Below are 11,910 nucleotides of genomic sequence, written 5' to 3' on the forward strand. Positions count from 1 at the left end.
CCATTCTTGGCACATAATTACGCCGATTATCAGAAGTCCTTAAAGTTTGCGGTTTGTGCCTTCAGACATTCAATTCTATACGTCGCATGTCTTACCTCCGTACCATTTCCTGTTGGACCATTACGACTATCTAATGTTGGCGAAATGAGCGTGACATCACGTGACGTAGGTTTATATACTTACACCCGCGGTTTCCTCGGTCTATAACAACGTATTCTGGTAAGAGTGCACTTAAAGAGTGTTGGTTGGGCAAAATTATGCCGTTCTCTCATTTCCTGTTCCCAATGCGATCCCAGGTCCGAAGTTTCAGCGGCAAAGGGCGCTGACCGCTGGGCGGCCGCTGAATGCCGACGGCGGGGTGACGCCGCAGAACCCGTACAAAAGCGGCGAGTGCTGGGCGACACTGCCTACCTGGTTCGTCACTTCCTGCTCGACCGTGACCAGTTCCGACGCGCGGCGCCGGCACTGCTGGACGACAGCGAGGCAGCGCTCGTGCTCGAATTCATGGACGGCCGCATTGGAGAGGACCGACTGACCCCTGCGCTCAGGACCAACCTCGCGTTGAGACAGCGCCCTGCGCTGGTTCCTTCGACGTTGCCGTTGCCTGCACCCTCGTCCCCAGCAGCCGACAGTGAACAGGGTAGCGCTCCGGCCACCGGACCAGTGCGAAGTCAGACGTTGGCCAGAAACCGAAAGTCCACGTCGGCCAAGGTGCGCAAGTGCGCCGCAGACGTCTTCTGGACGGTCGTGTCTATTCTAGACTGACGGGGGGTCCTACGTGTATCCCTTCCATGTGCATGTCGTTGTTGTCGTTGCTCTGTGCGCACAGAAGACACCTGCTGGGCGGGAACTTGGACCTCAGTGCTTCTTGCTTTGTGCCAGGCATGACTGGTTTTTATTTTGCTGATTGGGTGTCTGTCCCAGATTGCTGTCCTACTGCTCGGCTACTGTATCGTGGTGCTGAAGTTTCGAACTCAGATGAGTGTTAAGACACTTTTTATCATTTGTGACAGTGCATAAATTCTGGCATCCTAGTAAGCTGCTCTACAGCTCGGCCAATAAGCCGATTTTTTAGTTGTCGAGAAAGGAATGGCTTATGCCAAGAACAACAGCTGCAACGACTAGACGTAGATAAAGATTAGAATGGTTAATGCATAAGTTTTCTACTTGGCTTCGTTCAGTCACAAACTACCGTTATCGTCCTATGGCTAGTGTGGTTTGTCGTGCTTACCGATGAGTCGGTGCAGTGTCGGACAGCAGTTAGGGATTTGGCATTTATTAATAGGAGCATCAGCTCAGAGAGCCGAGTCAGCATTCTCTAACTTTCTATTCTGCTCAGGCAGAAAGAAAATTGTGCGATGTCTGTTGACGTTTAGGACAGAAAAAGACTGTGCGTAGTTAATGTTATAAGCGAAAGGCTGTGAATCATCGCCACGTCAGGCGGAACTCTGGTCTGTGTACCCGTTTCACATTATTACTATACGATTGAAAAATGAAAAGAACATGCAAACTTCCAACTATATATTTATTGGTAGGCCTACGGGCATTGATTCATCAATGGACAACACAGTGCACTTGTCTTCTCGTGCTAACTCGATCACGCCTAAAAAAAAAAGTATTTTTGGTGGTTAGTGTTGTCGTGAAACATTGACCCCCATCAGTACCTTGTGCTGAGCGTATGTTGTACTTGTATTATGAAAAATCAAGCCCCCGTTGCTGCCAGTTCATTTTGTATAATGTTCTGTTGATTTTCAGCTGTCAATCTTGTACATCTACGCTTGCCTTAACTGTGAAAGTGCCTTTCAGTTTTGCGTAAAACACCGGTGTCATATATAGTATGGGAGCACGGACATGTACATCTTTAAGCTCTGGGCGGTGTTGAGTAGCGTCTCCTGCGGCCTGCTGGAGTGTGCATAGATTGTCCTTGGCTCATAAAGGGTGGGACACCTATGGTTCCCTTTTCTTTTCAGAGAATTTGACATATTATCTGATAAATGCACACAATATTAAGGAACTAAAGCAACTTTCGTATTGCTACATCCGTTCAAAGTAAAAGTCATTATTTGCAAGTTTTGCAACAACTTCAGCTTCGCCTTCCTTGAGTTTCCCATTTGCATGGGTGCTGTGATGGTCGCCAAGGTAGCCTTTCAAAGAAAACTCAGACATGCTAGATTATTCTGAGCCATGGTTCCCTTTTTCTAGTTTAGTATTCCACTCGGTGTTCAAAGCATTTATTGTTTCGGATTTAATCACTGCCTTTCACGCATAATGAACCATGTTGTACGGGGTGGAGGATATGCGTGTATACGGGTTAGTTACCACATCAACGCTTAGCATTTCAGCAAAAGCCTTGTGTTAGCTGTGACGATGAAGGAAGGACAAACAAACAGAAAAAGAAATGCTGTTCACGAAGTGCCCTTAGAATGCTGCATGCTAGATTTGAAAAAAAATATATATATATGGTGGACTGGCGTCGTCAGCAACGGTATTGCGCTTTCTAATACTGGGCTCAACGTACGAGGGCCATGCATTTAAGTACTCAGCGATTCAAACTCGATCGGATATGATACTCGGAGTGCGTAGCCGCCGGCGCTTTTCGCGCCACCAGTGGGCACTAGGGTCACCGACCTGATGCACTGTGGTGTACAATGCATTGTGACGCATTGTGAGATCGTTGTCCCCCCAACGATCACCTAGTGCTTTCTGGTGGCGCAAAAATGCCGGCCGCCAAGTGGTTCGATGATCGTGTTTGAATCGCTGAGCATGGTACACTTTTGCTTGTGCTACTGATGTGGAATAGTGGAATGAAATGCAAACAACGTGAAAAATGTGGACAGGAAAGGTTACACCCACAGAGGATGAGCAGCCCGGTCAGCGTAGCAGCCCACCAAAACTCGGCGTTACGACATGTGATGTCCGGTAACTCATTTTGTGTCCTTCCTCCATGGTCACAGCACGTTTTCTTGTGATGGTGTAAAGTACTTAGTCTGGAACAGCCATTGGTACACTGCACTGTTCTCGAGATCATGTGTTTGTCCTTTTGCGTGCCATTTTTATTTTTATACCTACATCCATCACGTGGAAAATTGAGCTACATGCTGTACTAGAATTGGGCAGTGTGTCGTCCGGTGGCGAAAAGGTGGCCCTTTTTGCTATGACAGCCTGAGGCGATGTAGCACAGCCGTTTACTGCAACGTGATCTGTCGCTGGCAACGCAATGCCTTCGGGAGCAACCGTTGCAGTTGTCACAGAGACCGTGTTTATCGCGCCCGTTCACGTGCGAAGCTCGCAGATTGCTCGGTGCTGTTTTTCCTGTCGGCGCTGGCGCATTTTTATATGAGCATGACAGGCACACTGTTGGCGAAAGTAACTTTTGTTTGCTTTTTATGCACCATGTTTTCTCGCGAACGATTATTTCAAGTTCGGGCTTTTTAAAATTGAAATCTGGGGTTTTATGCGCCAAAACCACGATTTGATTATGAGGCGCGCCGTAGCGGGGGACTGCGGAATAATTGTGACCACATGGGGATCTTTAACGTGCCGCCAATGCACGGGACACGGGCGTTTTTGCATTTCGCCCCTATCGAAATGGGGCCGGGATTTGATCCCGCGACCTCGTGCTTAGCGCGCAACACCATAGCCGCTTAAACCACCACGGCTGCTAAGCGGGCTTATTTCAAAACGGGCACTTTCAGCTGTGTTCCTGCACATCAGGGCAGGAACACAGCACAATAATACCCGAGCATTATTTCTTTCTTTAGCGAGACCTGGTGTCCAGTTTTCTATGTTTTGGCCAATAATTTCAATGTAACTGATAACAAAAGCATGTATGCATACGAGCGGAAGACACAGACGAGCGATAGACCTTCTTGTCCTGCTGCAGTCAAAACATTACTCAGGTGACTGCGGGGTCATGTGATCGCAAACATCCAAGCGTAGACACAGCTTACTTTTTGCTATTTCTTTGTGATTTAACGTATACTATGATGCTGTTTTATACATTTTATGCGAGGTATATTAATTTTATTTGTGTCTTGACAGCGTTTTAGCTTATAAAGCAAAGTGCATTGCACTGCAACTTAAGGTTTCGCTCGCTAAGCACACCGTTTGATCAGTGTTCTACTGGCGGCGTCGTTGCATCAGTGACCATGGTTCTCTCATTGTTTTGTGCCACTGACGACACAGTGTCCCATTATAGTACACCATATTCTGACTACTCAATTTTGCTCTCAAGTTTGCTAGACGTTTTGAACCGCAACCTCAAACAAATGTAATGGGACAAAAAAAAAAAAAAAAAGGCGGAGTACTTTTGTTGATGACGACATCACCGATCTCTCAAACTCCGTGTTTTACCATATTTGCAGGGTATGGACAAGATCGCATCGTGTCTCAGCAGGTTTCGTTCGTCATCGCTAGTTTACAGCTGCTTATATGCTTGGACTGCTTTATCTACCTAGTTGATGTGGGTTAGGAAGGAAAACAAATTTTGATGTGTGTATTACACATGTGCTTATAATGTTTGAATTATGTCACCATCGACTAATCACGCATCCACCTACACTGCGTCGGTGGCACGTATTGCTTCAGTTGACGGCGTGGGGCTTAAAGTGATACTTGTGTTGGCCTTGAGTAGCCCATACGTAGATGCATGAAAGCTTGTACTTATCGTACTTTTTTTCTTTTTTGATTAATCAAAACCTTCTTCCAAAATGTCACTAGGCGGAAACCACTCTTGTACTAAAATCAGGCTTGAAGAAAAAAAAAAAAGAGAGAAACAAAGTGTAATCCGATGGCATTGACCTCTACGTTGTCCTAGCATATACATACTTTACATACGGTATCGAATTCATGTGTATAATAACACTGAAAACAATGTTATGATAGCCAAGGACGCAGGACTTGAAAGCGAAATAATGCACTACACTGATTTCACTGGGCGTTTTGCTTTCTGTCCGGTGGAAAGTGTGCTGCAAATTTAGGCCCAATTTAAATTTTCTTGCGACACATGCGCAGACGACAATGGCATAACATTGAGCCGTTCATCTGCTACTTTCGAGTAACTGGTGACTCGGGAGTTGTGCTTGCTTGTATGAACTGCCTGGTAATATTTTTTGAAGGGTCTGCGTTATCATGCTTTGTTGCATTTTGAGTTCGTGAATGTCTGTCCATGTTGGATGTGCTTGCCAGGTGAAAGAAACGTTTCACTTTCGCGAGCTATTTGTGTTCTAGTCATTATGATGCCAATCAAATAGTGCCAGACTATTATTTCTCGTTTTGTGCGACCAAAGGAAGCCTCAGGAATGCAATCATAGAGCTTGCTGTGCACTCCGTGCTGTGCGTGTTACCTTGAGGAGCGTTTATAGATGATCCTGGGGTGTGTTTTAGTCGTATGCAACTTTTTGTTGCACTAGTGCATTTTTTAGTTTTATTTTTATGGAGTTTTCGGTGCAGCCGCTTTACCTTATCGTTTGGTGCGTGAAGTTCATCCTCTTCCTTATCTGCCGCACAGAACATGCGTCAATTTGACGCAGGGTTTGTTAAGTGACTACTCGAAGTTAGGCTGTACTAGAATTCTTCTTTTTGTAGGTTCCTATGAGTTTTGTATAAGACTCGCGTGCAGAACACCTGCGGTTATGGTTTTTAAGCAGGAAAATAAACTTACACTTGAAGCTACCAAGCAGCATTGAGATCTAGTCGTGCGAAATGTGCGGTGCGAGGAAACATTTACTTTTTAATATTTATGTTAGATGATTTACGCCCTGTTCATGCGCGCATAGAAACACTTGGCTGCGTTACGCAGTTACCCGTAGTATCAAGTTAAAAAAAAAAGCGAAACAGACCTGTTTTATTCGAAGCTTTCCAGAAAGTTTGGTTCGTCTGTAGCATAACTTTTGCGACCTGGGAAACAGGCTGCAGAATCATTCATGGAGTCTTATTTTCGTTAGTTTTTCTGCTTTTACAAGCAAAGAAGACATCATAGGCACGAATATGGACTAAATATTGGCGCTTCACAACCGACGAAAACTAGCTTGCTTTCTCAGATTGCATGAACAGAGGCGAAGCAAAACAAGTTATCTAGGCACCATGCCTTAGAACTCATTGTGTCAACAGCTAACAAGATAAATACCACATACTGTAACGAGTTAAACTTTACACTCACTGGAAGCAACTTATTATTAGAAATACGTATGATGTATTAAGTCAATGAGCAAATTATAATAAGAAAAGTTTACGGGCACCAAAACATTTGTTTTTTCAAATATAATTTTTGTAAAGTGCAGATACAGCTTTAATTGGCTCCGAGAGGTATTAAATTTGTGGCTCGTCGTTGAGATCTCGTTATTTAATTCCACCAAGCACATTGTTGCATAATCCTGCGTACGCATTCTTGTTCTGTTCTTGTCAAAAAACAGTTGGACGTACTTACTTTTTGTTGTGTTTTTGAAGTTATGTAGCTGAAGCCCGAGTTTACTCGCCCGGGCTGCTCTCCTTTCATGTGCCGAGCATTGTTGGAACACGCTGTTTGTTGTTTATAGTTGTACAGCTGATCGGTTGGCAAGAAGCTCGAGTATTTGAGTGAATTTTTTGGGACCTGGTGTGCCATACGCGCCGAGCTTCCTGCCACGTTGTGTATATAATTAAGGACATGTTTTATTTTACCTATTTTAGCTGCAGCCTCGTGTCGTGAACTCTTACAGCGGCTGTGTGCTGAGTGTAAGATGCGGAAAAGTCGTTTGAACGAACGAATGAATAAATAAACGCGCGTGTTATTGCGCAAATCAAACAATGTGTGATTTTGTCACTTCCCTACTCTATGCCAGCGCTTCTATTTTAAACGGCGGTTCTCATGTTATTCCGGTTTATTGGCAAGTTGGAAAACGATGACATCGGCGCGACTATGACATGGGAAGTGGACGAAGAAACACAGGGCATGTACGGTCACATACAAAATTACAACATACAAGATGTGTTCTCGGTTATCCTCGCTATTATTCACAAACATGTCATTCATGGGGAAGGGCACAGATGCCAACTACATCATCCGTGCTAACTACCACACTACCCATCATCGTCAGACTCAACCGTTTCTTAGAAACAATGGTATTGATAATCGCTCACGGTTGGTCTTTTTGTCTCTGCTTCCTCATTTCTGGAATGTCTCTAATCAGCTTGACGACAAGCTGGGAATGCACCTTTTGAGTGGTTTTGTTGCCTCGAGGTCCTTTTTTCCTGCTGATTCCGGTCTAGGTTATGGTTAACAGCCTCGCTTCGCCAGAACTGAACAGTTCTGCCAAACAAAAGCTGGAAATTGGTTACTGTACGCCACATATTTGTTTCAGAATTACACATTGTACCTGAATTTATGTTTCAGCAAGATTAAGATCGCTAAAACTGCGTTTACGCAGTACTAGAAACGGTTTTGTTAACAACTCAAAACACCTGAATTGGGCTTGACCAACGTCGGTGCAGAAAACATCTGGCGTATTCCAATCTCTAGTTATATGTGAGTGACCCGCCGTGGTTGCTCAGTGGCTATGGTGTTGGGCTGCTGAGCACGAGGTCGCGGGATTGAATCCCGGCCAAGGCGGCCGCATTTCAATGGGGGCGAAATGCGGAAACACCCGTGTACTTAGATGTAGGTGCACGTTAAAGAACCCCAGGCGGTCAAAATTTCCGGAGTCCCCCACTACGGCGTGCCTCATAATTAGATCGTGGTTTTGGCACGTAAAACCCCCATAATTTTTTTATATGTGAGTGAGTGGTTAAACGTACTTATTAAAAAAAACTAAATACTAAATAAATGAATGACTTAAAACACATAGCTCTTTGCTCGACAATGCTCGTACTTCTTTGTCAGTGAAATTATGGATTCCATGATAACTAATGGTAGTGCATCTTGCGATGATCGACAGAAGACGCACTACCTTCGCCGGACAGGACACGACGTCACTAAGAATTATTTTGAAAGACTAGAGCATAAGAATGTGTGTTGCACGACTTCGTCTGTGCAAACAGCGCTTGCCCAATGTCGCAAGCTGCCCAAGTGCAACATTGAAGCTTAAAGAAAGGAAAAAAGCATTTATTTGCGTCATCAATGCCATGCTCTTCAAAGCAGGCTTAGCCGCGATTGTATTAAACATGTGGCGAAGCCCGCTTTACACCTTTTCCAGCATCAACTCGTATGAGTTGCCCGTTCTGTACGCGAATAATTTTGTTTCATGCAGTTCTGTGTGTTCCTGTATGCCCACATGGAAGTTAATGTTACTTCATTTCGCAAAGTCATAATCTAGGGGTGTGCGAATATTCGAAACTTTCGAATAACGAATTGAAAGTGTCCTATTCGATTCGATCTTCGAGTCGAATAGTCACTATTCGTAAATGCGAATATTTTTCGAATACTTTCTGAATATTTCAAAACGTCAACTGCACCCGATTAAACATAAAATTAGAGTAAAATTACGGTGAATTTTCATCCCCGCGGGCATAGTATAGACATAAAACGTGAAAGTTTGCGTAATGGAGCAGGCTACGTCACTTAAGTAGCCATACTTTACAGGCTGGGATCACTCGATCATTCGCGCACTCTGAAGAGTCCCGTTCATCCGAGGAAACTACTTGTTTGCGCCTAGTGCTTCATTTGTGTTTTTAATGAACATCCCTGCATAACTTACTATAAGGACATCTTAAGAAGAATGGGAACCGAGGGGCTCGATTTTATTAGTCATAACCACATAAAGCCAACAGACAACGAAGCCCAGGAAAGCATCGGGGAAATTAAGTGTAGTTGAAATTGGAATGCAGAAAATAATGAAGAAAAGGGAAATGAAAGTGGACGAAAAGATAACTTGTCGCCGGCGGGAGCCAACTTTCGCATTACGCGTGCGTTGCACTACCAATTGTGCTACAGCGACAGCCATCAATTCGTCCACTAACTTGGGTATTTATGTTTACTAGATCTAGCCCTAGGAGTGTTAGCCAGCGCCACTCAGAACCATGGTGGGCGGATGTGGAACATCCTTTTTTATTCCGATGGCGTCACGATACACGTGATCTTGGGCGAGCAGGTACGTGGCTAATAAACCCTCGCATGCTACCTAATGACATCAAGGCTGCCAGATTCGAGACCCTCGTAATGAAATACGAAAGAAGAATGGGAACCGAGGGGCTCGATTTTATTAGTCGTAACCACATAAAGCCAACAGACAACGAAGCCAAGGAAAGCATCGGGGAAATTAAGTGTAGTTGAAATTGGAATGTTTGAAATGAAATGAAACTAATGAAACTTGCTAGCTCTAAGAATAACAGCTGTTCATTAACCAAAACTAATTCGAAAATTATTAGATATTCGATTTGATTCGAATCTGGCCCTATTCGATTCGTATTCGATACGGTCTCAAAAATCACTATTCGCACCCCCTACCAAAATTCCCGAAAAGCATTCCTTGTGTAGCTATCAATACACTAAAAAAGTCGCAGTTTCGCCCGAAAGGCGAAGCATCGATTGCGATAGCAAATTAGTAGACAGCTATACGAAGTAAGGATAGTAGTTTTATCGGCCATATAAAGTTGTAAATATTCGCTGACTTACTAAATAAACAAGCACGGTGTCACGCGCGCACAGGTAAACATGAACACATCTCGCTCGATGACCGCGGGAGCTCGTCAAAACGCTGGAGTGAGAAAGCGCGCCAGCGGCAGCGAGCAATTTGACCTTCGCGCTGGCTCTCGCTTCAACGCGAACTAAACGTCGAAAGCGCAGCGCATACAAAGCTACCGGAGGCACGTACACACTAGCGGCTAAACGCGCGCGGCGCGCCGCCGGCGGCAAAACGCAGCAGCGGCAGGGCGGCCACACCAACCGGCGGCGCGCCGCTGCGGCAATCACGTGACAGACTAGACTCGCTTCCCCCTTCTCGAACTATCCGTCAGCTAGGTCCGGGAGCTGACGCGTGCAGATGATAGTGCGAAACGAGTTTCCGGCTAACACCGGACCCGAGTACGAAACGAGCGGTCGGGTGGGTCCGCATGACACCAGTTTCCCGCGCGCACGTCATGGAAGCGGGCCGCTCTCATTGGTCTCCTTCATCCGCGGCACGCGGCAAACCGCAAAAAATCTGTCCAGGAGCGATCCCTGCCGCGGCAATATGGTGTACTAGAATAATCTAGTACACTATACGCGGCAAGAAAAACCCGTTTCGCGGCTGCTTTCGCGGCGCGCGTCTTGCCGCCGGCGGCGCGCCGCGCGCGTTTTGCCGCCAGTGTGTACGTGCCATTACTCGGCGAATGCACTTTGGCCCATCGCAGATCGCTTTGAAGATGAGGCCTCGGCGGGCGCACACTTCAGCCGCGTCGCAGATCGCTTTCAAGATAGCCCCATGAGCAGCAGCTGCGGAAGCAGAAAGCACCCTCCTCTCCCCCCCCCCTCCCGTCTCCATCGCCTCCTCCCCGTGCCTCGCGCTCAAACGAAGGCCGTGCGCTTTTGGCCGCCTTCCTCTCTCGCGTGCGCGAGATTAAGCTGCGGTTGCCGGCTCACCCTCGCACGCTTTCACTCGCACGCACAACGCACTGCGCGCGGCGACCATTTTATCGCTGTTGGACTTTATACGGAAGATCATGGCGAGGACAACGGCGACGGCAAAAACACCGCATATCCACGAAGTGAATGATGATGAGTGGCCGAAGCACCGGGGGATCATTCGGGTAACCGTGAATCCCCCGTACATTGCCCACTCGGACATGCAAATGACGGACAACACATGTGGACAGTATACTATACAGTGTTGTTTTATTGGTCGTATATGGTATTGAGGTGCGTACTTCGTTTTCCCTTCATTAAGACAGCCTTGGGATCAGTGCTAGCAGCACGGCGACGCCGGCAAGCGGACCCAGAGGCGGCGAGAGCGCGGGAAGCGGCGGCAAAACGCCGGAAGCGTTCTCTACCTGAGGTTGGCGGCGCCGATGCTTGGTTCAAGAGCGAGCTTCGCGAGCCCTCAGCTCCGTGTCCGCTTGCCGGCATTGCCGTACTGCTACAGCTTTGCGAGCCCTCAGCTCCGTGTCCGCTTGCCGGCATTGCCGTACTGCTACAGCTTTGCGAGCCCTCAGCTCCGGGTCCGCATGCCGGCGTCGCTGTGCTGCAGCAGCTTTGCGAGCCCTCGACTCCGCTTGCACTTGAGCCGCCACTCTCGCCTTTTCACCTATAGCGGGCGCACCATTATCATCCATGGCTGAAGAGAGAAAGAGAGCGCGCGTCGGGAACGAATGCCCTTGTGCACCGACCGTTCATCCACGGCTGAAGTGAGAAAGAGAGAGCGCGTCGGGAACGAACGCCCTTGTAAAGTCCCAATATAAGAAAAGTACCGCCATCCTTTGATAAACGCCGCTTCCCTCTCTCCTGTATCTCCGATTGGACGATGATAGCGCGCGCTTTTCACTTCTTTATATTTTCTCTTTTTCCGCCTCAGAGCCATGTTGAAAGTCCTCTGCGCAGCCGCAGTCGCCGGCGGAGGCGGCGGCACGCGCCCGGCCTGAAAGCTTCAACGTGGACTTTCTAGGTGCGCCACCATCGACTTGGCTTTCGCAAGCAAAAAGTAAAGAAAAAAGCAAGCGCTTTAGGAGAGGAGGCGGCGGAGGAAAGAGTAGATGGCGGTACTGGCGGCCCCTAGCTGGCGGCCCCTAGCGGACTCCATGCAAACCAGAGCTACGGACGAGTACGAGGGGGGGGGGGGGGGGGGACAAGGCTCGGCCTTAAGGTGCTTCGTCCCTAAAATGCGCTTGGAGTGTCCATATAATTACTATCGCAATAAAAGAAACGGAGAAGATGCTTGGAAGAGCACGTTATGCTTCTTCGCAGTAGTACATCTTCACTGCATCAGGGAGTAGTGCGACGCAGTGAAGGTGCAGGGCGAAGTG

General features: G+C 47.1%; 1 protein-coding gene across 3 annotated transcripts in view; it reads left to right on the top strand.

The window, feature by feature from the left end:
* Window positions 1-6,787, top strand: part of LOC119456496 (BTB/POZ domain-containing protein 6) — a 112,243-nt gene extending 105,456 nt beyond the window's left edge. For all 3 annotated transcript variants that reach the window (XM_049669906.1, XM_037718313.2, XM_037718314.2), the window contains one exon: window positions 297-6,787. In XM_049669906.1, the coding sequence (XP_049525863.1) occupies window positions 297-765 (469 nt within the window). In that variant the 3' untranslated portion in view covers window positions 766-6,787. The remainder of the gene's footprint in view (window positions 1-296) is intronic.
* Window positions 6,788-11,910: the final 5,123 nt, after the last annotated feature.

This window comes from Dermacentor silvarum, chromosome 6 (assembly GCF_013339745.2).
Source record: "Dermacentor silvarum isolate Dsil-2018 chromosome 6, BIME_Dsil_1.4, whole genome shotgun sequence".
Taxonomy (NCBI): Eukaryota; Metazoa; Arthropoda; class Arachnida; order Ixodida; family Ixodidae; genus Dermacentor; species Dermacentor silvarum.